At 36.3% G+C, this 26,055-nt stretch overlaps 1 protein-coding gene across 1 annotated transcript; it reads left to right on the forward strand.

Moving 5' to 3' along the window:
• Positions 1-7,185: 7,185 nt before the first annotated feature.
• On the forward strand, positions 7,186-12,344 carry LOC149143467 (uncharacterized). Its single transcript, XM_089447609.1, has 9 exons — positions 7,186-7,315; positions 7,355-7,590; positions 7,721-7,836; positions 8,092-8,210; positions 8,315-8,477; positions 8,649-8,851; positions 9,167-9,312; positions 9,701-10,038; positions 10,412-12,344. Exons 2-9 carry the CDS (start codon positions 7,426-7,428, stop codon positions 11,517-11,519), a joined length of 2,358 nt encoding a protein of 785 aa, XP_089303735.1. The 5' UTR covers positions 7,186-7,315; positions 7,355-7,425; the 3' UTR covers positions 11,520-12,344.
• Positions 12,345-26,055: the final 13,711 nt, after the last annotated feature.

Here is a 26,055-nt window from a genome sequence, read left to right on the forward strand (position 1 = left end):
GAGCTATCTTATTTCCATTCTGTTTGTAAGCATTGTTCAATATTTTTCTATTAATGAAATGAAGTATTTTTCTTCTACATATCTATGTTTATGATTATATCTGTAAGTTGTTGCGTTCCTATTTAAGTTCGGATCAGTGGTATTAGAGCGGTATGCTCTTTCTCTATTTTTCTTTGCATGTCCCCAACGAGGTCAAGGTATAAGGAGTTAGGGCTTGATCTGGTTGAACCATTTCAAGGTCAGCCTCACAAAACCTGATGACCTCCCATGGCGAAAGAAAATAAATACGAGGGGGTAGGAGATCCTTTCAAAATGTTGCTCCAGGAAACCCTCAAGCGATAGAGGGACGCGATGATGGATAACTTTTCCCAGGTCCTTTGACGGCTACCCACAAGCAATGCATCTTCATCCAACAACCACTCTGGAGGCACCACTCCTTTTAAGGTACAAGTTAACTTCGATATTCCCATATTCGAAGGTCTGATAGATGCATATATCATAGATAAATAGTTAAATATATTGGAAGGATATTTTTCAGCTCATGAATTTTCCAATCGGGAAAATATTACTTATATGCTTCTTAAAGCCGCCCCACACATCAAGGACTGGTGGGAATCCTACTATGAACAAAAGGACGAGAGTGAACCCTCACTGTTTTCAGCCGCATCCACTTGGAATTCTTTTCGAGACGCCATCAAGGAATAATATTACCTTGTTAGGAGTTATGAAGACAAATACATAAAGTGGACCACACTACGACAGGGAAGGGACAAAGATGTGCCAAAGTTCACAAATACTTTCCATACCCTTCGCACGAAGCTGGGTATTAAGGATACTAAGCGGCATTTGGTGCTCAAGTACCGTGGCTGTCTACACAAGTACATCCAGGTTGAGATGGAGTTCCTAGACATTTCCTCTCTTGACACGAAGTATCGTTACGTTGTTAAGATTGAGCAGAAGTTTAAATAGAAGAAGTGGGACTTTGGATATGTGAATCCAAATCAAGGAAAAGGTGCCCCCAAACCACAAAACAAAGGACCAAGCCAAGGCAGGGCTACCTAGGATAGCCTACTAAAGCCGCAAGCAAAAAACAACACCCCGAAGATGAAGAAGGACATGGGAAAATGGTGTGAGTTCCATAAGAGCTCCACTCACAATACAAGTGATTGTCAGGTCAAGCAGTCACTAGTGGCTGAGTTGAAGGCTTCTGAATCAAACGTAGGTTCCGACTCTAAATCAGAACCCAATAAGGAACTAAAAAAGGGAAGAGGATCATTGATGTGGAGCCCAATGCCACCATGACCACCACCAAGATCCAAAAGATTGAGCCTGAAGATCCAGAGGAGGGGAAATGCCTCTTCCACTCAAATATGTGGGTGAAGGTTCTTCGTTGCAGTTCATTGTCGATAGTGGGAGCCAAAATAACCTCATTTTAGTAGAGGTCATGAAGTGGATGGGCCTAAAGATTACAACACATCCACAACCATACACCATAGGGTGGCTTCACCAAGGATGAGATCTTCGCATCAGCTAGCAGTGCCACCTTCCCTACAACATTAAGCCCTTCACGGATGAGGTACTGTGTGACATTGATCCTCTTGAAGTTTGTGATGTATTGTTAGGACAACCATACTTGTGGAAGTGACATGTTGTATATGAGTCTAGACCTCGCTATGTGATTATTACTTTGGCTAATAAGTTGTACAGGATACCGGAGGTAGCCCTGCCTACCACCATCTCTTTAATCATTGCAAAGCAATGCAGTCAGACTATTTCCTAGACCAGGAATTTTTTTTCCTTAAGATTTGTCCCCAAGGCAAGAAGAAGGTTGTAGCCACAACTTCTAGGCAGGGCTCCTCTTCAAAAAAGCAACAAATGGACAAGGTCTTGGAGGAGTACAACCTACAGGGATATTTTTGCCTCACCCACAGGGCTACCTTTACACTGTCAGGTCAAGCACTCCATCAATTTGACCCCAGGCATGCCACTGCCCAATGGACCGATCTATCAATGCTTTGTTATGGAGAACAATGAGATCAAGAGGAAGATTTAGGAACTATTGAAAAACGGGCACATCAGGCCAAGTTCATCACCTCGTGGGAGCCTGATTGTATTGGTACATAAGAAGGATTGGACCTGGAGGCTCTGTATTGACTATTGAGCATTGAACAAGATTACTGTCTGGAATAGGTAACCAATCCCGCGGATTCATGACCTTTTGGACCAACTCAAGGGGGCCAAATATTTCAGCAATATTGACTTGAATTTAGGTTATCACCAGGTGCCTATCAAACTCTTCGATGTGTGGAAGTCTGCCTTCAAATCCAAGGAGGGCCTTTTTGAATGGTTGGTCATGCTATTCAGATTGAAGAATGCCCCTGCAACCTTCATGAGACTGATGGATGACATCATATGCCCTTCACCAATGCCTTTGTGGTGGTGTATTTAGATGACATCTTGATCTTCAACCAGATTTGGGAAGAGCACCTCCACCATATTCGAGAGGTCCTTCAAACCCTGTGCCAACACAAGCTGTGTGCTAACTTGGAGAAATGCACCTTTGGCCTGACCTAGATTCAATATCTGGGGTGCATCATTGATGAGCAGAGTGTACATGTCGACCCATCCAAGATACAAGTCATTCGGGATTGGCCAGCCCTAACCACTCTAACAGAGCTCCACAAATTTTTGGGTCTTTCCAATTTCTACCATGGGTTCGTGTTGTGGTTCTCTCATATCACTTGGCCTTTAAGTCAAGTCACCAAGGGCAGAGTGAAAGTAAAAAAAAATTTGGCCAGAAACCCAACAACAAGCATTATCTGAGTTGAAGAATCACCTTTGTTCTGCACCAGTGCTCACATTACTAGACCTGCAACAACCATTTGAGATTGAGACATACGCCTCCAACTATGCTATTGGTGCGGTTCTTACTCAGCATGGGCATCCAGTGGCTTACCATAGTGAGACACTTTCAGACACAATTCGAATGTACCCCACTTACGACAAAGAAATGTATTCCATTGTGCAGGCCTGCCGACAATGAAAGCATTACATTATGGGGAAGGAAATGGTCATCCACACAGACCACTGACCTCTACAGTTCATATAGACACAAGGGAAGTTGTAAAATGGTTGCCATCAGAAATGGTCCACCTATTTGTAACAGTTCCATTTGAACATTAAGTATAAGAAGGGAAGCACCAATAATGTCGCTGATTGCCTTAGTTGACCACCGGTCATGGCGCCGATCACTGTGATCGACTCCTGTGGGCACGAGACGCCAGGGTGACCGCATCTTTACAAAAGCAATCCAGAATTCAACAACATATACCAGACACTCCTGAAAGGGAAGCAAGTTCCAAATTTTCACCTTCGGGATGCACTGTTATGCCACCTGGGACACATTTGTGTTCCTTCTAGTGAGCATTGCAAGATGATTTGGGAGGTGCACTAAAGTCGGGTCGATGGACATTTCAGAATAGAGAAAATAGTGGTGGTATTGCAGAAGTAGTTTTATTGGCCAAAACTTCGTCAGGATGTTGGGAAGTACATTAGATCCTGCACCCCTTGCGCCATTGCCAAACCAACCATCAAGAAGCAAGGCCTATATACTCCTCTACCTACTCCTAGTTGGCCTTGGGAATCTATCTCCATGGATTACATGTTGAGCCTTCCTTATATTAAGCACAACAATGATTGCATTTTTGTGGTCGTCGACAGATTCTCTAAGATGGCCATCATGGTAAGAAGAGTATCACAACAAAGGCCACTTCTCATCTCTTCTTTGAGTGAGTATGGGTACACTTTGGGATCCCACAGTCCATTGTCTCAGACCGAGACAGTAGATTCTTGAGTGCATTGTGGTCAAGTCTCTGGTCGATGCTAGATACAAAAATTACTAAGTCCATGAATTTACATCCCCAAACTGATGGCCAAATAGAGGTTGTCAATAGGATGATCATACACATTTTGCACATGTACAACTCGAAGCATCCATCCACGTGGGATGAAAGTCTCCCCTATGTCCCACACAGCTACAACAAAGCTCTCCATAGCTCAATAGGCCACAACCCTTTTCAAGTAGGGCTCAGATTTCAACCATTATGCCCCATTGATGTGGCCATACCATTTGCAGCTACTTAGGTAGATTCAGTTCACGTTCATTCCGAAGCTGAAATGGATGACAACTTCATTGAGCGCATTCAACACATTTGCGAGTAGGTTCATGATATATTAGATAAAGCCAATGCTAAGTACAAGCAGTGCCATGATCAACATCAATTTCCACACAAGTTCCACGTGGGGGACAAAGTTTGGCTACATTCGTAGAAGGAGCGCCTTGATGGACCCCACCGCAAGCTTAGTCCGCTTCGATATGGGCCATACACCATCACCAAGGCCGTCGGTGACAATGCCTTCGAGCTCAACATCCCACCGTTCCTTGGTCTGCACCTAGTGTTCAATGTAGATTGCCTTCAGCCATACTTTCCACCATTGTTGGACACATCTAACATTGAACAACCCACACCAACAGAGCTCAACCCAGACTACATGGAATAGACTATAATTGATCAGATCATAGACACACATGTCAAGAACACTTGCAAATAGAGGATACAACTATATTGAGTTATCAAAGCAGGCTAACTCCACCAGGGCAAGTGGTTCACCAGGGACCAGGTTCAAAAAAAATTCCTCACCTCTTGTAGGCTTTGCACGCAATGGGGACCATTGCTTCCTAAGGGGGGAGGAATGATCTAGGTGGATATTGGTGGCCACCCGCCTATTCCACCTAGACCCCCCAGTCAGTTCCATCTGTTTCCTTGTTCATTTTAGCATTTATCATTTTTAGCAGTTTTTAAGGTCGTGAACTTCTGGAGTAGTTTTGACCCCTAAACGACGTTTGTTTTGGGTCCATAGCAAGCTCATAACTGTAGGAAAGGGTCTACGATGAAACATGTAGTACTCAGAGATACCTTTTCAACAAGGTATCGTATGCACCAAAAGAAGATAATATGACCAAGTTACGACCCCGGGAAGTTGGCTGCCCAACTAACCCCGACGGGGCCCACAAACTCTTGGTGTTACGTCTCCTAGGCTTAGGGTTTTGGTTGTTTAGGGTTTTCTCATGTTTTCCAATAATAAATAGGCCCTTGAGCCTCATTGTAACACAATTCAGAGGCATGTAGCCGCCACATCTTTTCTCAGAGATAAGCTACCATCGCCCGAGCTATCTTATTTCCATTTTGTTTGTAAGCATAGTTCAATATTTTTCTATTAATGAAATAAAGTGTTTTTCGGTTGCATCTCTGTCTTTATGATTATATTTGTAAGTTGTTGTGTTCCAGTTTCAGTTCGTATCAGGCTGGGTATACTTGGCCCTTGTACATTGAAATTTGATTCTATAACCTCGATCGGAAAATCATCAAACTAAAACCAAGGGAGAACCAGTGGTTCCTCCATCATGAGTTCGACATAGCAACAATAAGTTCTGAGTTGTAGGAAGAATGAGGTTTTGGATGGAGGGTTAGGGTAGGTAGTTGCTATGAAAATGGGGCAAAGATTACCACTGTCGGATGGACATTCTTCCTCTAGATCATCGATGCAACCCTAAGCTCGAGATCAAGCCAAGTGTCCAGTGTAGAAAACACCTATAAGACTCCATTGAATTTGTGTAAAGTTGAGATCCTCGTACCATATTTCGTATGAAAACACAGATCAAACATGGTTTGAGGGACCAGAAATATAAAATAGATTTTCCATGCTAATGTTAATAACTTTAATCCGTAAGGACCAACACCACCCTATATGCGAATTAACCAAGATATTAATACATGTAATCTTTTAAATAAGTCAAGAATTAATTATCTCCAGATTGAAACGGGCTATGGTCCAAGAATTATATATATATATATATGTTGGAATTGATAATTCATGAGGAATATAGGTTAACCAACTATTATTTGAATAATAGCATTAACAAGTAGTAAAAGTTTTATTTATTTATTTGGGTATTGTGATGTTACAGTTAATCAATCTTTTATATTATAGAAATAAAATATTAAAAAACTCAATTAATCTCTTACCTTTTAAAGTTTAATAAACCATAATATTCTTAATACACATTAATCATCATCATAATCATTAATATTAAACTTATTAAAATTAAATAATATCTTAAATTTAAATAAAATCTTTAGTAATAAAATTTTATCTTATTTAAAATATTTTTTAAAATTTAAATATAAAAATAAAAATAAAATTTCCAATTATTGACTTATTAACTTAAAAAAAAATTAGTATTAAAAAATATTTTAATATGCAAGAATAGGAGTGAACCCTCACCATATGAATAGTGAGTGACCCCTAAGAAGGGCCCTTTTTGAGCGCCTGCCATTTGAAGGTAGGTGGAGAAACTGATCTCTCTGCAAGCAAGGAGTGCAGTGCCACAAGCGGAGCGAGGAACAAACTCTCTTTCCTTGGCCCGATAAAGGTAGGTTTTAAGGTTTGGCGAAGACGTGCTATGCAAGGTATGGGTGCCTATATATCTGGTTGGATTGCATGGCCTACATGGGGCGAGCGAGGCCTATTATTCTGCAGAAACTGAATACGAGACGGTGCAAGCCTCCATGGTGGGAATCCAATCCAATCACTAGGTGCCCCATGACATTATGTCGCTAACTGTGGATTCCCGAGACCAGGGCAAGCCTTATTAAAAACTAAAAACATAAGCCCTAATTCAACCCATGGCTGGTTAGACTTTCCTTGTGAGCCTTGCAAACCTACCTTGGACCATCCTTACATCCCTAAAAAAAAGTCATGCCCTAATTTTCAATTATTTACTTATTAACTTAATTTAATATAAATAAATATAATAAATAAATAAATAAATAAATAAATAAATAAATATATATATATATATATATATATATATATATATTTATTAATATTAAAAACTAAAACCATATGCCTAATTCAACCCATGACTGGTTAGACTCCATGTTAGCCTTGCACACCCACCTTGGCCCATTAGTTCATCCCTGCAAAATAAAAATAAAATTATTAAAAATTTATTCCAATATTAAAATTTATAAGGATAAGATAGATAGAAAATATTTACCATAAATTCAACCTGAGGCCACCTTTCATGATTGGAATTCCTACGATGTAGCCGTTGCCAATAGCTGCTAATTTGACTATGAATGTTATTACAGGTTTGGAAAAATAGTCGTTGGACCCGACATTTTCTGTGCAGCCTTCCGTTTCCCTCCCAATCCAAACAAAATCTATGCGCTCCTCTTCACACGAGGATTAGGTAGTGCCCGTCTCTGTGAAATCTAACCTTGAGGATTAGGTAGTGCCCGTCTCTGTGAAATCTAACCTTCTTTGCTCACCTTCAGCGCGAGTGACACAGAGGAGAGGGGTATGGGTTCAATGGGGCTGAGAGACGAGGAAATGGAGATCGATCATGAATTAGGGTATCCAAGGGGATATGTGAAGCTCTGCTACGCCCAATCCCATATGATTCAAATGCCTTACAGTAAAGGGCCTCCCCACACATTCCTCCCATACGCATTGCACCCTCAGGATGTAAGTTAATCCAAGTATCAGTATGCAGCTCTGTTAAATCCTGGATTTCTGGTATTCATATCTTTGGGGTTTTCAAAAAACATTCATACCATGGTCCGCTTCAACATTAATTACTCTTGTTTACTTGCAGATGGTCAATTTGAAGGAGTTCAATCGATTGTTTCCAGTGACTTCACCAGGAGATTCAAATCCTCAGAATACCAAAAATTATATCGATGTCCTGTGGAAGCAACTTGATCATCTCGGGTAATAACCGCTACTCTATCACATTCTGCCAGTTGGGTTTCTGTTCTGTTTCATGGTATTGCTAGCACTTCTACTGAAAGTCCATATTTTGATCATACTGAAAATCCATATTTTGATCGTTTTGATGGTTGAAGGAAGCACTCTGTTCATGAGAAAAATATACTAGGCCCTAGTCCTGATATCCCCTTTTAGGCTGAGAAACCCAGAGATTGTGATAATATTGTATGCAAGCTGATGCAGGGACTATTTCTGCAGGAGTGCAGGATTCGATCCTGCTCAGTTCAGAGTAGATCCATATGGAAACGTTCTTTACTTTCATGCCGACAATGTTTCGCCTCTGGCTTGGGAGGTGGATCACTGGTTTCCTTGTTCAAGTATGAGACAACCACGGTTGCAGTGTATTTTGTATTTTATTCTTTTGCAAGGTGCAGTTTGAGAGAATGATATACTGGCCTGATTCCTGTGTGATGATGCGCAGGAGGGGGCAAAACTGTTCTAAGTAATCTGAGGCTAGTACAGTGGCAAGCTAAAGAGATGAAGCAGGACAAGCTGGAGTTCCTTGTGCCTTGGTGGGATCTGCAGCTGGGAGTCTCTGTGAACCAGTTCCTTTCCATATTTGCTTCTAGGAATGCAGATTTCAGGTAAGATTTTTCTCTGAGTACCAAGGCCATCAGGAGCAGAAGAAACATGAAACTTTGAATCTTCGAAGGCATTCGTCAGAAGGGGAGAGGGAGAAATTTTTTAAATTCTAGATTTGGGCTAATCCGAAACAGTCTTCAGAATTGTTTAATGCTTCTATCTTATCTTGGCAGGCAGAGGGCTTTTGCTTCCATGTTTTTTTCTGGGAAAAGCGAACCGCTAAATAAATTTACAGTTGTCGATTGCCACTCATGGCCCCAACATTTTCTGGAAAAGAAAAAACAAGTTGGTCTCGCTCCAGCTGCAATAGTTCGGGTGCATAGAGAAGTGGATAACGCGCTCAAACCCCTGAATATGAATCGAACTTTAGTGGCTGGTGAGTTTTGAAATCGAAACTTTATTAATGTCCACAGATTATCAAAGTAGGTAACTGGGACGCATGAATTCTAAGCTCTTGACATCAAAATTTTATTAATGTCGACAAATTACCAAAGTATATCGTTAGAACTCAAAAAGTTGACCTTGACATCAAAATTTTATAACTGTTGACAAATGGCCAAAGTAGGTCATTGGGACTCAAGAGTACTGAGCTCTTTGAGAGCTCCAACTTCCATTGGAGTTAGAGTTAGTGCTTGAAATATATGATACTGGATAGTATAGACTGATGAGAAACTAATTGCATGATTGGAAGGTCCATTCACTGGTAAAAGATGGACAGCAGAAGAAGATGAAGCCCTCTGCAAGGCAATCCAAAAGTTCAGACCTGGTTATTCTGAAGAAAACAAAGAATTAGAGCCAGTCACAGCTAACCGGTCTATTGTGCAAATGAAAGACAAGGTGAGACTGCTAATTTTAGATCTCTTCAGGATATTTTGTTCTTGCTGTTAAAATAATGTGCAGTACTATTAAATCTACTGTACAGCAAGAAGCTGTTATAGTTCAAAATTGGCAGTGGTATTAATGTTTGTTACTGAAGGATTGGACTTAGAGACATAGGATATGCAGAGAACGACTTAGACAAATTGCAACACATGGAGTATAGGATGAGATAGAGTTTCATCATGTGCAGACCTTTTAATTTGTATTTACTGGAGGATTTGTTGATTTAAAAATAATCGATGATATCTGTGTTTATTCCATTATGTGAATGTGTGCTTCTTTTATTGAATATTGCTTGTCTCAACATGTCATGGGAGTGTATATCTGAATTTTTGAATACTCGCAGCGTTATCTTCTAAAGAAAGGAGACTGGCAGCTGGATAAGGAGAACATGGGCGATTTCAACAGTATAGAGATAGCCTTATCCAGAGCTATTCAGAAGGAACAAATTCTGAAACAAGGACGAGAAGAAGAAATTAGGAAAAAAATAGAGGAAATTTCCCAGTTAGATCAAGATTTAAAGAAGTTAAAACAGATAAATGAGGCAGAAGCATTGGCTTTGGAGGACCTTGAATATGTTCTGGTAAAGCACAGAAGACGAAGTGAGAAGCAGAGACGTGTGTCTGAGACACAATCATCATACAAACAATGTGTGGAGAAGATGATAAGGGAAACCATGCATCAGTAAGGATATATTATTATTTTATTTATTGAATGCTTGAGGTCATTGTTGACTGCCAAATGCAGATATTTTGAAAGTTGTTTAGGAGAAAATTGATTTTATATTCACTACTGTTATTATTGCTGCCTAGCTTGGCTGTGTTAGAATGCAAAAAAATGATTTTAGATAATATAGGTATGAAAGGATTTTAATAACATTATAAATTAAGATGGTTTCAGAGCGGAGATAACATTGTATCTTTTTGTGCTAGAAGAAGAGAGAAAATGTATAACTCGTACTATATTTTCTTTTTAACTTGTCCAATAGATCTTACAAGGTCTCACAAAGCACATTAATTTTTAATTTTGATCTTATTTCACTATTGGATTTGGACAGGAATGTTGTTTATAAAGAGCAGGCAAGGTTGAATCAGGCTGCTTGCAATGCCCTTATGGCTAGATTGGAGTCACTGAAGGCAGATGCGGACATGTCAGAAAGAGAACTCTTCAAGAAATTCAAGCAAAGAGATGATACAAAAGAGTTACTAAAGCCATACTTGGAACAGGTACGTAAAAGACTCAGAGAGGATGACACAGCAAGCTGCTCCAAGAAAATTGTCAACAGAGAGGCAAAGAAAATGCACATGTACCTCCCCTCTGCTATTCCACCAGTAACTCGGGATAAGGAACCTAGAAGATTGGCCCTGAGAGAATCTGCTAGTCTTCTTAAAAACATGGAGTCCTTGAAAGAAGCAAGTCTTCTTGCAAAGAATATGGAAGGGAACTCCAAAAGAATACAAAAGGAACTGAGACAATTCCTAGAAGATGACCTAGAAGCATCAAGGGCTGAAGCACTTCTCGAGGCAGAGAAAGTGCGAGGTGTAAAAGATCTAGAAAGGAAAACAGGTCATGATTATGGAGATGCAAGTAGTGAATCTGTTGGAGATAATGCCAAGGAAGATGTGGCATGTGCAAATGGGGAAGGGGATGATTTAGATGATGTGCTTCAACAACTATTGTCAAAGCAGCAAGAAGCAGAAGCAGCTCGGGCAGACGCCAATGCAGAAGAAAAAGATGTTGACGAAGAGGAAAGGATTAGGCGTGTCGGAAAGGCCAACTTAGACAAATGGCTCCAGAATTTGCTGCAGAACACAGAGGCAGGAGTGTTATCAGACGAGGAGGAAGGAGAAGAGAAGGATACTAATGCCCCTGAGGTTGAGAAGGGTGAAGAACCCAGAGGTCTCTTTGGAGGATTGCTGAGCAAATTGAGGAAGAAGGACTCTCAATGTGATCACAGTCAGGCCGAGGTTCAGAAAAATGCAAGGGACTCCAGTGCTGTCATTCCAGGTACAAGCAAAAGAACCATGGTAGGAGTGGAGCAGGGCTCGAAAGCAGGCATTGCCAGGACTGGGAAAGACGAGCCTGATGTTCTTCAGGGGCTGTCCCAAAATCTCCATTCCCTCAAATTGACTTCTGGGAATGAAGAGTTCCAAAGGCAGCAGTAACACTATTTGCCATCTACAGTCACAGTGAACGCACATACTGGACCCCAAAATAAGCCGCATAAGAAAACACTCCATACAGCTGAGTTGCAGGTTCTCAGGAACAACAATGCATATAATCAAAATGGAACAGTGGTTGACAATAGTAAAGGCAGGCAACAGGAAGCAAAGAAGGATGGTAGAATGAAGAGAAGTGCAAGTGCACCGCGAGCCCGCCCATCTGAGGCTGCTTCAGCAACACCTCTGTGTGGTGTTCAGAGAGCAAGACAGTCCACTGGGAGAAGAATGCTTGCTATTGGGGAGGAAGAAGAATATGGGGAGAAAATGCAGCCAATCAAACAGTGTAGCACACTAAGACCTGAGTTCCTCTAAACCCATGAGGATATACAGAGAGACCAAGGCAAGATGAATCTCCATATATGATCACATCACAAGTGATCATATACAGAGTCATTTCTGTTATTAAATATTTTCTAATGTCCTCCTGCGTTGTATTCTTTAGGGTCCTCCTGTGTATCTTATTATATGTGGCACGAGGAGGGTGGACTGCTTGAGCAAATTCAGTCCATCTGTTTCTTATTAGATTCAGATGTAGTATAGTAATTGATTCATTTGTATTTGTATATGTTTTCAAGATTTAGAGTGGAGTGGAGGTTATATACGGCAAGACTCATAACAACCTATTGTTGATGAGTACCTGTTAAGAGTGTTTATATGAGTGAAATGGTTTGTAGATATAAAATTTGGAGTGGAAAGTGGCAGTTAGATTGAATTCAAAATTTGTATACGAAAATTGTGGAGGTTTATGGTGTAATTATTATGAAATGAGTAATATTATGTGAGATTTCTGTGTATTGAGTTTTATTAATTTTAAAGTGATTTAAAAATGTTTTAAATTAAATTAAATGTGTACCCGGAGTGCATGATATGACGGCTGGGGCGGATGGCTTTCGCTCCCCTAGCCGTGTTCGATCCCTGCGGAGGACCCCTTGTTTCGGCGATTTATGTGATGGCTATGCCGTAAATACCAGCTGGCTTCCCGTATTCTGACTGGCTTCGGCCATATTGTAATCTGAGGGCTTCGGCCATATATATGGATTTAAAAAAAAATTAAATTAAATGTGTTTGATTTTAGATTTTTGTGATTTATATTAATTTTGATAATGTATTTGGGATTAATTATTATATATATATATAAAGGTTTTCAAAAATAAAAATAGGTTTAATTTTTCTTGTCATATATTTGTTTATCAAAATTATGTTGTTATTTAGCATTTTTGTATTTCAAATTTTATTCTTTTATATTTTACTTTAATGCCTATTTTATTTCATTTTATTGTTAATGTGCAAAAAACAACTAATGAAAATGTCACATTACTATTTTGATTGCTTATGAAATTTCCTTAATGATAAGTTAATACAAAATTAAATTCTATTAATACTATTGTTGGAATATTTCTTTAATAAAAAAAATCAATTAAATAATTTTTAAAAATATTTTATGAAAAAATGAAAGGAAATGTAATGTTAATATTTATTTGAAATAGTTGAGGTTGGGTCTTTTTAGCAAGGCGATCTAGGATCAAACATCACAAACACTGGTGCTCTCGTGCTAGGGCGAGGAGACATGCTAAAAATCCAGTGAGTTTAGGGTTAGTGTGGCCTAGGCTGGGGGGTGCCTTTGACGGATTAGATGCCACGAGGTAGCGGTTTCTCAAGCTACAAGTCAAACATGGACTGGGTAGCGGTTTCTCAAGCTAGAGATCAACCCTGGAGGAACACTGACAACTTGACAAAAAAAAATAGTTGAATGTTGATGATTTGTGTTTTAATGTGTTTTTGGTTTCAACAAGCTTATTTTAGTTTATCCGTGCAAGGAGGAGACATGCTAAAAATTGAGCCAGCTTAGGGCTGGTGTGGCCCAGGCCAAGTGTTATCCCTAGGTGACTTTGACAACATAGATGCCCATGGGTCGCGGTTTCTCAAGCTACAAGGCAAGCTGGGGAACACAGACAACTTAAAAAAATAGTTAAATGTTGATGATTTGTGTTTTAATGTGTTTTTGATTTCAACAAGCTTATCTTAATTTATCTAATGTGATCAATGTTGTATTTGTAATTCTTTTATTCTATGTGATCCATATCTAGTTTGTGCTATTTTAATTTTAGATTTTTTTATAATGTTAGTGGGATTTTACAATTGAAAAGCTTGATGCACAATAGTGAAGTATTAAATTAAAATAATTATAATTATAATATAGACTTAATCAAGAAAAATAGTAATACAAAAGTAAAAAGTAATGAAATTATAATATTGACTCAACGAAAAATAATAATATTTTTTTTTTAAATAATGAAATATAGTATCACATGAATTAAAAGTAAAAAGTAAAGAAAATAGGGGAAATGTCACAATATTTCAATGTGGACCATAACAAAATATTTCAAATGTTTGTATTAAATAACATAATTTTACATCAATTTTTTTATTAGAGAGGTAAATTAACGGAAAAAATATATATATATATTTTTTAATTGTGGTTTTCTTTTTTTGTCCTTTACCACTCAATATGCAATTGACATGTAGCATTTAAGATAATATATATATATATATATTACAACCCAGTATATAGGAGATGTGTAATTATTTCCTTCCTCAACATAACGTTGACATATAGTATTTAGAAAAATATTTAGATAACCAAAAAATATTTTAGTATATGCCATCAATAAATTATCTTAATGTCCATATAAAATAAGACAAATTTATATCAACTTTATATAGATAGAGAAATAAAGTTATTGAAAAAAAACACTTTAAAGATGTGTAATTCTTTTATTATTTAAAAATATTTCAATATAGGTATGAAAATAAAATATTTGAATATTTATATTTATAATATATTTCAATATCATCTTCATATATTTATATAGAGGGAGAGAGAGTGTGTGAGAGATATTCTTGAACCTTAAATAAAATATTTAAATATGTTAATATTAACTTTATATATATATATATATATATATATATTCCTTACAAAGATTTTATTTTCTTAAGGATATAAGCTTTCTATTTCCCAATACATGGAAAATTTGTTTAAAAATATTAATAACTAAAAAATATATTAACGTGAACAATAACATAAATCCACACATAGTCCATATATATATATATATATATATGAAATAAAAATATTAAAATGGGTGATTTCTAATTGTTTTATGTGTATATATACACAATTTTATTTCATATATATGATTAAGAGTATGTGTTTCCTCCTAACAGGTCACAAGTTCAAATCCAAAGAGGGCTAGGGTATGTAGGCATTAGTAGACTTCCTAAAATATGAAAGATGGATCCAAGTTTAAAATATTAAAATAATTTTTTTAACCAGAACTATGAATAATTTGTATTAAAAGAGGTTTGAGCTTAAAACTCAGAAATAGTACATCGCCAACATTGTTTGGAGAGAGTAATCTCAAAGCTATTATTTTTTATTTCTTCTAGTCTCTACATTCTAGGTACATCATCTTTAAACTTTTAGTGTTACTAATCTCTTTACATCTCTTATAAAGGCATAAAAAATGGTCAATCAAAAAATAAAATTTGCATTTCATCAAAAGGAGTTGTAGCTAATTATGAGGCTAGGGGTCCTTGGAGACCTATTTGTCTTCAAAACTTTCCAAAGAGATCTTCTCCATATGTGCTGGAATCTCATCCATATGAGGGTGTCGAACCTTCACTTCATACTTCACACTCTATATGTTGAGTTGGTTAGATTTCATTGCATTTACACTGATGGACATTTCCTAGTAAGTAGAATCGATATTGTTTTCTTTGATGAAGCCCTTTGATTCTGAAGTCTTATGAGAAATGGTTAACAAATGGAGGAAGTAATCTAAGAGCCGACAAAGGCTAGTTTCCCATATTATCTCAACCTTATGGTTACTTTTATTGTAATTGAGCGTGCATTCCCTTATCCATCAGTGAGGAAGCACAAAATCAAGAGAAAAATCTTCACAAAAGTCATAATAGCACTAGGTCCAAGGTGTCTAGCAGAAAGACAAGTAGGGGAAGATTCAAAAGGGATAATCAAAGTGAGTGAAGCTGCCAGAGAGATCAGTATGAGAAGTCGAGGAAATGGAGTAGCTCTGAATAGGTAGTTTAGAGTAACCAAACTGAGAAACAACAAAAACATCAGGGAGCAAATACAATTCACAGGAAACACTAGGTATAATTAAATATAGATAAGCCAAGAATTAAAAGACCATGTGAGATTGGAAAGAGGCGTTGCCTCTGAGGAAAACGAAAGCATAGTCCACAACTTCGAGAGATCATGATAGCGGAGCAACGAGATGGTCATTCCTTGAAGGAGACTTTAAAGACCAAGTGGTTCCAAATAGATTTTGTGCTACTCTTTTACCACTCATGAAAATCATGAATAACAGATTCATGATCTGCCCTCAAAATCATGGAAGGTTCAATGTTCCTCCGAGTCGTACCTTCCCACTTTGCCTATGTATTCGATGATTCTCCCTAGTTGTCGTCTATCATGATAACTGAGGATTTTCCATCATAACAACATGAGATGGGTTGAAGATCTAGGGGCCTCCACATTCACTTATATGCTTTTGAAGAATGTATAAAGCATTAAGGATTCTGGAAGGAGATGAGTGGATGAGAAGGCGCATGTTCTCCATGTGCAATGAGCTAGGAAGGCTAGGGAGGGAGCCCTACAAACTAACGAATTTTGATTTTTTTAAATGATGGAATTTGGAGCTTTTCATATTGAATCTTTAGGGAAGTGAAGCTCTTTGGATCAGGCCTTGGTAGGCTAACTCTCCTTTGGGGAGAGTAGAGCCAATATGCCATTTCATTTGCCTTCAAATTGCTCCCCCTCAATACATGGTAAAATGGAGTTTTAGTGATGAGATAGAAGAGGTCCAAAATCCTTTTGATAATTTGTGCTAACTTGAAATCAGTGGGGAGAGATTGATTTAAAATTATGGATAGGATGAGAAGAGAGTCTACAATCGAAATAATCTCTTGAATTTTTAAATGTAAATCTTGTTTTATTCTCTGATAAGGAGCATAAGGCTCAACGACGTTGTTGGTCGCCTCTCCCAATCTCCAAGAAAATTTTTATTCCTAACTATTCTCAGGGTTAATGATCACCCCCCTGCTCCCACAACCCTTAGATTTCCTTTTGCAACTCCATCAAAAAATAAAATTTGTTTCTTGTGTTGGAGGATCCATGTCTTAAATTCCTCTCCAGTATTTCAAATTTTCCAAATCTCTTTGGGCTTTGGACGGCCACAAGGGAGGGTGAGATGTTGAAGGATTTAACCTAGGCTAGTTCTTGTGGGTCCAAATTTTCATCTTGATCCTTTATTTCTTTGGCTTGAAAAAATTCCCCCATAATTCCAATGACCTCTGTAGCTACTTGGTGTAGTTTTCCTCTTCGTTTTGAAATATTATTTTATTTTCTTGCTAACCAAAACTTCCAACACACTACTATTGTGGTGGTTTCCCAAATCCTTTTCATTTTTCTTCTTCCCTATGAAGGATCTTGTGTAGCACATGACCCATCTTCCAACCAATTTTGGAATATTAGAGGGATGATTAATACAATTCCTGATAGAGTTGAAATCTAGACCCCAAGTTTCCATGGAGAAAGGGCATTTGAGGAAGAGGTGATCAACAATTTCTTGATTCTTTTTGCATAGGACACATAATTAAGGGCCCTCAATCCCGTTCTTTAATAGATTATATGTAGAGTCTAAAGATTATCCTACCATGACATCCTTTTTGCCTAAAGATCCTCTCTTTTTCCTATATATTTACCACTTAAATAAAGCCATATCTACCAGGTTTTGATGAAGGTATGCAATATTATGTCTTCTTGTTCATATTTAACTTTATACCCTATTGTTTTGTTAAAGTTGCAATTGGCTACCGAATCAGTCTATTTCCGCAACTAATCCAGGTTTTTGTAGTTGTTTCCATTGTTCGCAAGGTTCTAGAGTTCCAGGTCAGTAGCGAAAGGTGCGGATGGATAGAGGATGGCTCCCTCATGGATACCTTCCTATCCACTTGAAACTGTTTGCTAAAAGAAGCACAGGAGATCGCGGTCAAACTCCAAGTCAACCACCGAATTAACGCAGAACAGAACCCAAGATCAGTTGAAACCTTATCGTTTTGCTTTCGGAATAGAAAAACGATGGTTTAGCGATATAAGTTTAGATAGGTTAGAGATATTAGGCTTGAAATATTCATACATTTATGCCAAGAGACCTGCTATAAAACTAATGGCCGCACTGTTATTTGGGTGTGTGCCGAATGATATGATTATGAACAGTTTGTGAATTCCATGTGAATAGAATTGGTTTTTGTGTGCAAGCGTTGTGTTGATTTGAAGCTCTAAACTACTATGTGGAGGGCCCCTACAAACAGTGGCAGGTTTTAATCAATTACAATATGATTTCCTTTAATTCTTCAATTGCTCTGTTTTGTGTGACAATGCTGCATAATGATCTCGCCAGCAAATTGTTATCTGCATAAGAACTTTAATTTTCTTTATACCTAGCTTAGACTATTATCTAATTTTCTTTATACCTGGTACTGCATAGTTCTTTCCTTTCCTTATTATCCAGCATAATTGAAGTGTGTTCAATTCACAATATAGATGTTGCTTGGGTTACTTTGTTTGAGCAAAAATTGAATAAGTGAGAAGTCCTCTCCTAAACAATTGAGTTCAACAGTATTCCTTCATAGATGATAGAATAGGTTTCTTTTTTCACTTAGAGAATTAGGAGCTGCAACATAGAGATTCAAGATAAAAAAACCCCAAACAATCTAACATAAGTAAAATCACTCTCACATCATCTACAAACTAATTGGATAGAGATTAATTCCTAGGAAACTTAATCAACATCCCTAAGAATTACGACACTAATACAATTGACAAACACCACCCCCATCTTAAGTTTAGATCTTAACAAATACATAACGACCTAATGAATAACTTCTAAGCACATATTGTGCACCTGTACTTCATCAGTCTATGCACCCTGGTTGACAATTTATGATTGCCAATTCAAGGACATTGAATTGACCAAACATTTTGGCGCTATTGCCGAGGAAGTACAATTAGAAGTAAAAAAACCATCATTAATTTAAAACATGACATGCGTAGGGATAAAGACTCTAGGGGTAGATTTGTAGGATGAGGAAGAAGTTTAATTCCCACAAATCCACTCACCTCACCACAATTTCAAGATTCCACACCACCTACTCAAACCCAAATTCCATTTAGAGGTCGACAAAGACTTCCTGAAGTCTCAAGATCAGAAATTCAATCTAGAACTTCACCTACTTCTTCTACTAAAGCTGTAATTGAAGAAAATCCTACATCCCCAACCATAGGAATAATCTTTCTATCCCCTACTGGTGAACAAATTTTGGGAGAAGAATTAGAAATTCCTAGTGAAGAAGAGGAATTAGAAACTTATTTCGAACAACCATTGATAGAGGAACCAAAAAGATTAGAAGAACACTATCTTAGCTTCGAAGAATCTATCATGGTTGAAGAAGGGGAAGCAGAAGTACACAATGTCCATGGCGAAGAAGATAGGATTCGAGGAAGGGGAAGAGGAAGAGGTAGAGGTAGAGGAGGGGGTAGAGGCAGAGGAAATCAAGATCCTTTGGGATTCCCTATTCTTGATGAAGATACAACCCTCACAATGAAAAATATATCACCCTCGATTCTTCCCAATTTCCACGGGAAAAGAAACGAAGATCCGAAGACATTTCTCTTCGAATTTGAAGTATTATGCAGATCATATGACTATTTGCATGATGCTCAAAAGTTGAAATTGTTCCCCGACACATTAAAAGACTCAGCATTAAAATGGTTCATGAGTCTAGGAGTGCATTCCATAACAACATGGGCACAGATGAAAGAGGCTTTGTTAGGCAAGTATAAAGATTATTGTATGCCTAGTAACCTTAAAGATGAAGTCTTCAAAATGACACAAAAAGAAGAAGAGAATCTTTAAGACTTGGTAGAAAGGTCTATTTATAATGTTAAAAGAGAAAAAATGGATAATTTGGATGAAAAAACCTTAAAAGCTCTTTTACTCAAAGTTGTTAAAGATGAATGGATCGATCTCCTTAACCTAACTGGAAAATGAGACATTTCCCAACTACCATTTGCAGATATTTGTGATTTATGTGTACATATCTCAAGGGGCAAAGCAAGAGTTGGAAAGAGTCCTAGAGACCCTCTCTTATAAAGAATAAATAAGTCTGCAGCTGAGACAGTTAGTAGGACAAAAATAGAAAATTTGCTTGACACCTTTAAAAAAGATATTTTAGGGAGCCTAAGTGAACATATAGACACCCTTAAAATACAAAGAAAGCAAAATTTCAAAAATGTTGCATTATCTATCTTCTGTCCCAAATATCGGAAGAAAAACGCTTTGAGAGTGTCCCTTAGACTCAAAAGCCATAGAAACATGTGTCATATGTGCAGATAATCATGATACAAAGGAATGTCCATCCTTACCAGGTCTTAAGGTTGTATTTAATGATGAAAGAATCTAAGAACGAGTAGACCCTCTCTACTTTATAGCCAAAAGACTATGGAAAAACCCCCAACCAAATCAATCACAAAGATTTAGACGACAACAATTTACCCAATCTTCACAAAGTAATTGGAATTCAGCCTGATAGCCTTGGGCCTTGCCACAATCACAACCTTGGAATCAAGGATGGAAAAATCCTTATGGAGCCTAAGCTCAATATCAACAATACTCGCCATCCTACCTTCCACCACAATTCTATACCCCGTCTAATCAAATTCCTCAAGCTAATCAATTTCCACAAGTCCCAATTCAGAATCAAAACCCGTAACTTTCCCTACCATTTCCACAAAAATGAAATCAACTACCCGCTCAACCACTTCCAAATGCCAATAATAAGATACCACAACAACCAGTATATAACATGGAGAGTCAGAATCCTCAAACTTATGTAATAACCCCACTAGACATAAATAATTTCCAATTAAGGTCTGGAAGAGTGTTACCAAAAAACCCTCCTGTTGCCATTCAGAAAACAAAATCTGATCCTCAAAAACATAAAAATCAATCAGAAGAAGGGAAGATTTCTCTCCCTCAAAAAGAAAATAAACAAACAGAATAAATTCCAATAAATTCTCCCATCATAGAACAACCTTCAATATCAGTTAAACCACCTTTTTCGGAAAGGTTGAAAATCAATGGAGGAGTAGAGAAACAAATTATCTTGCTTGATTACAATATGATGGATGAATTGAGAATTGTTTGTATTAAGATTATTTTATTACAAGCCATGAAGGAAATACCAATTTTTGCAAAAAAATTAAGGAATTAAGAACACAACAATCAGGGAGAAGAAGAAAGGATATAAAAAGAATTCAGTTAGTTGGAAAAATTGCAGACATTATGATGGGGAAGACGACAATTCAAAAATATTTAGACCCCGGAAGCCCCATTGTAAAAATTCACATCAATGGAACTGAAATACCAAACACATTGATTAACCTAGGAGCAACCATAAACATAATGAGCAAACAAGTTATGGACACACTTAGGCTTCATAATGTTCAATACACACCAACCTTATTGAAATTAGCAGATAGATCTTTTATTAAACCAGATGGTGTGTTAGAGGATGTTTGTGTATCTTTGGATTCTTGGGAATATCCTGTTGATTTTATGGTCTTAACACCCAAGAATAATCTAGGAGGACATCCATTAATTCTAGGAAGACCTTGGTTGGCTACAGCTGAGCTTTTATCAGCTATAGATCAGGTGATATGTTTATCTTAGATGGAAATTCTACAAAGAAATTCACATTATACCCCCTTGCAAGAACAACAATAGATACAAAAACTGAAGAATGGATAGAAGATGTAGAAGATATACAACCTATTTTTGTCACTGAACAAGTAAAAGAGGAAGAAAAACCTATAAATTTACTAGAAAATAATGAATCTTCCTTACATTATGAGCGTAAAACAATGTAAACTTTGAAACGGGAACTGATATTGTTACCCATTTCGTAGAGAGCAAAAAATTGACCCGATTTTGAAAATGGGCGATGCAGAACACACATATTTTTTTAGAATATAGTTTTTGGCACTTTAAATAACCGATACGATTACCCGTTTCATAGAGGTAGTAAAAACGTGACCCGATTTTGAAAAGTGGTGATGCAGAATACAATACTTATTTTTTGGAGCATATTTTTGACAATTTAAATATTCTTATGTATTAAATATAAATATTTGTTTTTAAATGTTAGTGATTTTTATGTTGATTTTGAAACGTGTTGATGCAACGCGTTATATAGCATACCTTTTTTTTTAAGAGGACTTATTTTTCACACTTAAAAATTTATTATGTCAATTTTTTTTTTTTTTTAAATTATGATTACTTAACGAATTTTCAAATTGTTTTATTTTTATTTTTTTTAATGTTGATTACTTCAAGAAACACATATAAAAATATATATAAAAAAGACAAAAAAAAATGTTAATAAAAACAATATCTCATAAAACATAAAAGAATTTGGAAAAAAAAAACATAATTTAAAAAAATTAAGTAAGTCAAAATAGAAAAATTAAAAAAACTTTAACAAAAACAAGAAAAATAAATAAATAAAAACAAGCTAGATTAAAAAAAAAAAAAAAAACTAAAATAACAAAAATAAATTGAAAATAAAAAAAAACCAAAAAAATACAAAAAATTTCAAAATATATGTCTTAAAAAAAGAAAAAAGAAACATGTATTTTTCTATTCAAAAAAATAAAAAACAAAATTTATTAAACTTACCTTTTTATTAAAACAAAGAAAAAAAAGTTTAAATTTTTTTTAAACATATATATCAGAAAATTTTAAAATAATTTTTAAACCATTTTGTTTTGTTTTGTTTTTGTTTTTGTTTTTTTTTTTTTAATAATTATTAATTAGTTAATTAATTTTTTTAACAAGGTGTTTTTTTTTGGAAAACAATTTTTTTTTTTTAAGTTTTTTATTTAAAAAAAATTATTAAATTTTTTTTTTTTCCCTCCCGGCTGCCCGTGGTGGCGCGACACAGGGCAGAGACCTGCACGCAGGATCTCTGCCCGGGGCCGCGCCACCACGGGTGTCACGCCCCTACACCTGCGGTAGTCTTCCAACCGCTTGTAGCAAGGTTCGGCACCACCGAACGCTTTCTTTTCACCAATACTAACATTCGTGGAATACGCCTACTTTCACATTAACATTACTTAGCTTGTATTTCGCAACCAAATAAACATAATTATCCTTTATACTTAATGAAGCCCATACTCATTCATTATCATCATGCAATTATACTAAGAACAATAACAATTGCAACAAGTATAAAGGGGAGGGGCAACTCCCCGTAATGTGAGTCTGCTCGACAATTTTGTTAAGAATATCAGTTTACAATAAACAAGTGTGTCTTGGCCGAACCAAGTCTCACACTTAACCAGATTTTACAAAGAGAGGCAATCCTGCCTTTACAACATCTTGTGCATCTCTTGCACAAAGGACGGTGCTCACCCGAGCCACCAAGAATCCTTGCCAAGTCTTACACCAAGAACCGCACCTTAGAAATCCACCCGGGCACACCTTGCCCAATCCACAACCGGTTTCAAGAGACTTTGAGTGCACCTTCTAAGAGTTGCGCATGAGGTATGCGCACTACCTCTTATTTCTGCGCACTACTTTACCCCTCACCTTATGCGTACTTCTCAAGTGCGAAGTTGGATATTTAAAATGACTCCAACGCATGTCATTTATATGCATATTACATAGTTTCATGTGTGGTCCCTTATGTGGGCGGTAGCCCCTTGGCCGACCCCCAAACTGGCATTCACACACCCCTTAAACGCTCCTTGTATCGTCGGCCATGCCTCAACGCAGCCTCCTCCAAGTCGCCATATAAATCGCCTAACACTTAGCCGCATTTCCAAGTGTTTCTGTTTTCGTCGCATGGTATCGTCGCATTCGTCGTTCAGCCGGCGCCTGCTCGCCTGCCCGCGCACCTGGCCGCACACCCGCGCGCCCGTCCGTGCCCTCGTGCACGCCTTCGCCCGGCGCCCGTCGCACCCGCAATCAGAGGTCCTTACAACGGGGGTCAGGAGGGTGGAGGGGAGATTCTGGAATCACTCCTCCGCCCTCTCGGCCGCCCGTGGTGGCGCGGCCCCGGGCAGAGGCCTGCACGCAGGACCTCCGCCCGGGGCCGCGCCACCACGGGCAGCCGAGAGGGCAATTTTTTTTTTTTTTTTACACACACACACACACACACATATATATATATATATATCTATATATATAACTTAAAAAAATGTTTTAAATAAAAAAACTTGTTTAAAAAAAATAATTTTTTTTAATTATTATTATTATTATTATCTTTTAAATTAAAAAAAACAAAATGGTTTAAATTTAAAAAAAAAAATTTAAATAAAAAAAAAAACAAAAGACATATATATATATATTTTGTTTGTTTTAATTTCAATTTATTTTAGTTTTTTTTTTTTTTTAAATGTTAATTTTACTAGTCTTTTATTTTTACTTTTGTTAATTTTCTATTATTATTGTTATTATTATTTTTTTTAATCTAGTTTGTTTTTAATATTTTTTCTTCCTAGTTTTTGTTAGTGTTTTTTTTTACTTAATTATATATATATATATTTTCTTAATTTTGTTTTTTTTTTTTCCCTAAATCTTTTATGGGTTATGAGATAATTTTTTTTAGCATTTTTTTTTTTTTTTTCTCTTATATATATATATATATATATTTTTGAGTAATTAAAATTTTAATCTTAATTTTAGTGGTTTTTAATTTTTTTTTGGTTAATTTTCTATTTTTTTATTAAATTTAGTTTGTTTTTATTTATTTATTTTTTTTTTAGTTTTTTAATAATGTTTTTTAAAATTTTCCATTTTTATCTACTTAATTTTATAGTTTGTTTTATTTTTTTTTCTTTTCCACACACACACACACATATATATATTTGTTTTCTTTTATTTTGCCAATTTTTTTTTTTTTTTTTTTTACAAGATTTTTTTTTATTTTTTATTTTTTCCATTTTTTTAAATATGTTTTTTTTACTATTTGTTTGTTTATAATTTTTAAGTTTTTTTTTTAGTTTTTTTTTTGACATTTTTATGATTGATTTTTTTTTTTGTTTTGTTTTCTTTTTTATTTTTATTTTATGTTTTGTTTTTAGTATATACTTTAATTTATGTTTTATTAATTTTTAAACTTTTTTGTTTTGTGTTTTTTTCATTGTTTTAATTTGTTAATTTTTTATTTTATTTTATGTTTTCATTATTTGTTTGAAATTTTAATTTTTTTTCAGGGTCATGATAAAATATTTTACGCTATTATTTCGAAATCTTGAAATATTATCCTTGAAAAAAAGGGAAAAAAAAGTGTTATCCCAACGTCAACACTTTTTGTTTTGAGGGTGTTTTTTGGACAATTTTTGCACAAAAAATTGGTTTTCACAGCCATTTTTAAAGCATGTTCAAAATTTACCCTAGAAAAAAAGGTGTTATTCCAGTATCAACACTTCTCGTTTTTAGCGCCGTTTTTTTTATGTTTTTAAGGGGTTTTTTGGCCAGAGTTCCCGTTTTGAGTTTACAGTTCCTGTTTCAAAGTTTACATTGTTGTAGTCAAAATGAATATCTCTCCTCTAAACAAGTATCATTGTTGTCCATGGAAAAATTTGGGAATTCCTCGATAGAAATATTTCCAAGAAAAACCTTGAATGTCAATGAGAACTTGGAAGACATGCAAAATAAACAATTGATAGAAATTTTACAGAAAAATTTTTCTGCTTTTGAATGGGAATACACTGACATGAGAGGGATTGATCCTAAAACTTGAATACATCATATCTACATTGAACAAAATGCAAGACCAGTTAGACAACCTCAATGAAGAATGAACCCAAATCTGAAAGAAATTGTTAAGGAAGAATTGCAGAAATTATTAAATGTAAATTTCATCTATCCAATATCTAATAGTCATTGGATTTCACCCCTAGTAATCGTTCCTAAAAAGAATGGAAAATGGAGAGTATGCATCGATTACAGGGAATTAAACAAAGCAACATTAAAATACCACTTTCCATTACCTTTCATAGACCATGTCTTAGATACTTTAGCAAGAAAAAAATATTTTTCCTTTTTGGATGGGTTTGGTGGATATAACTAGATTCAGGTAGCTCCTGAAGATCAAGATAAAACCACATTCACTTGTCCATGGGGAACTTATGCTTACCGGGTACTTCCCTTTGGGTTATGTAATGCTCCAACAACATTTCAAAGGGAAGTCCTCGACATTTTCTCTGACCTTATCCATGATTGTGTGGAAGTGTACATGGATGATTTCACAGTCTATGGGGATTCTTTCAATGAAGCACTAGAAATTTTGGAAAAGGTCTTAATAAGATGTCAAGAAACAAACCTCTCATTAA

Source organism: Pinus tabuliformis, chromosome X (assembly GCF_031772625.1).
Source record: "Pinus tabuliformis cultivar Carrire ecotype Pingquan chromosome X, CPIR1, whole genome shotgun sequence".
Lineage (NCBI taxonomy): Eukaryota > Viridiplantae > Streptophyta > Pinopsida > Pinales > Pinaceae > Pinus > Pinus tabuliformis.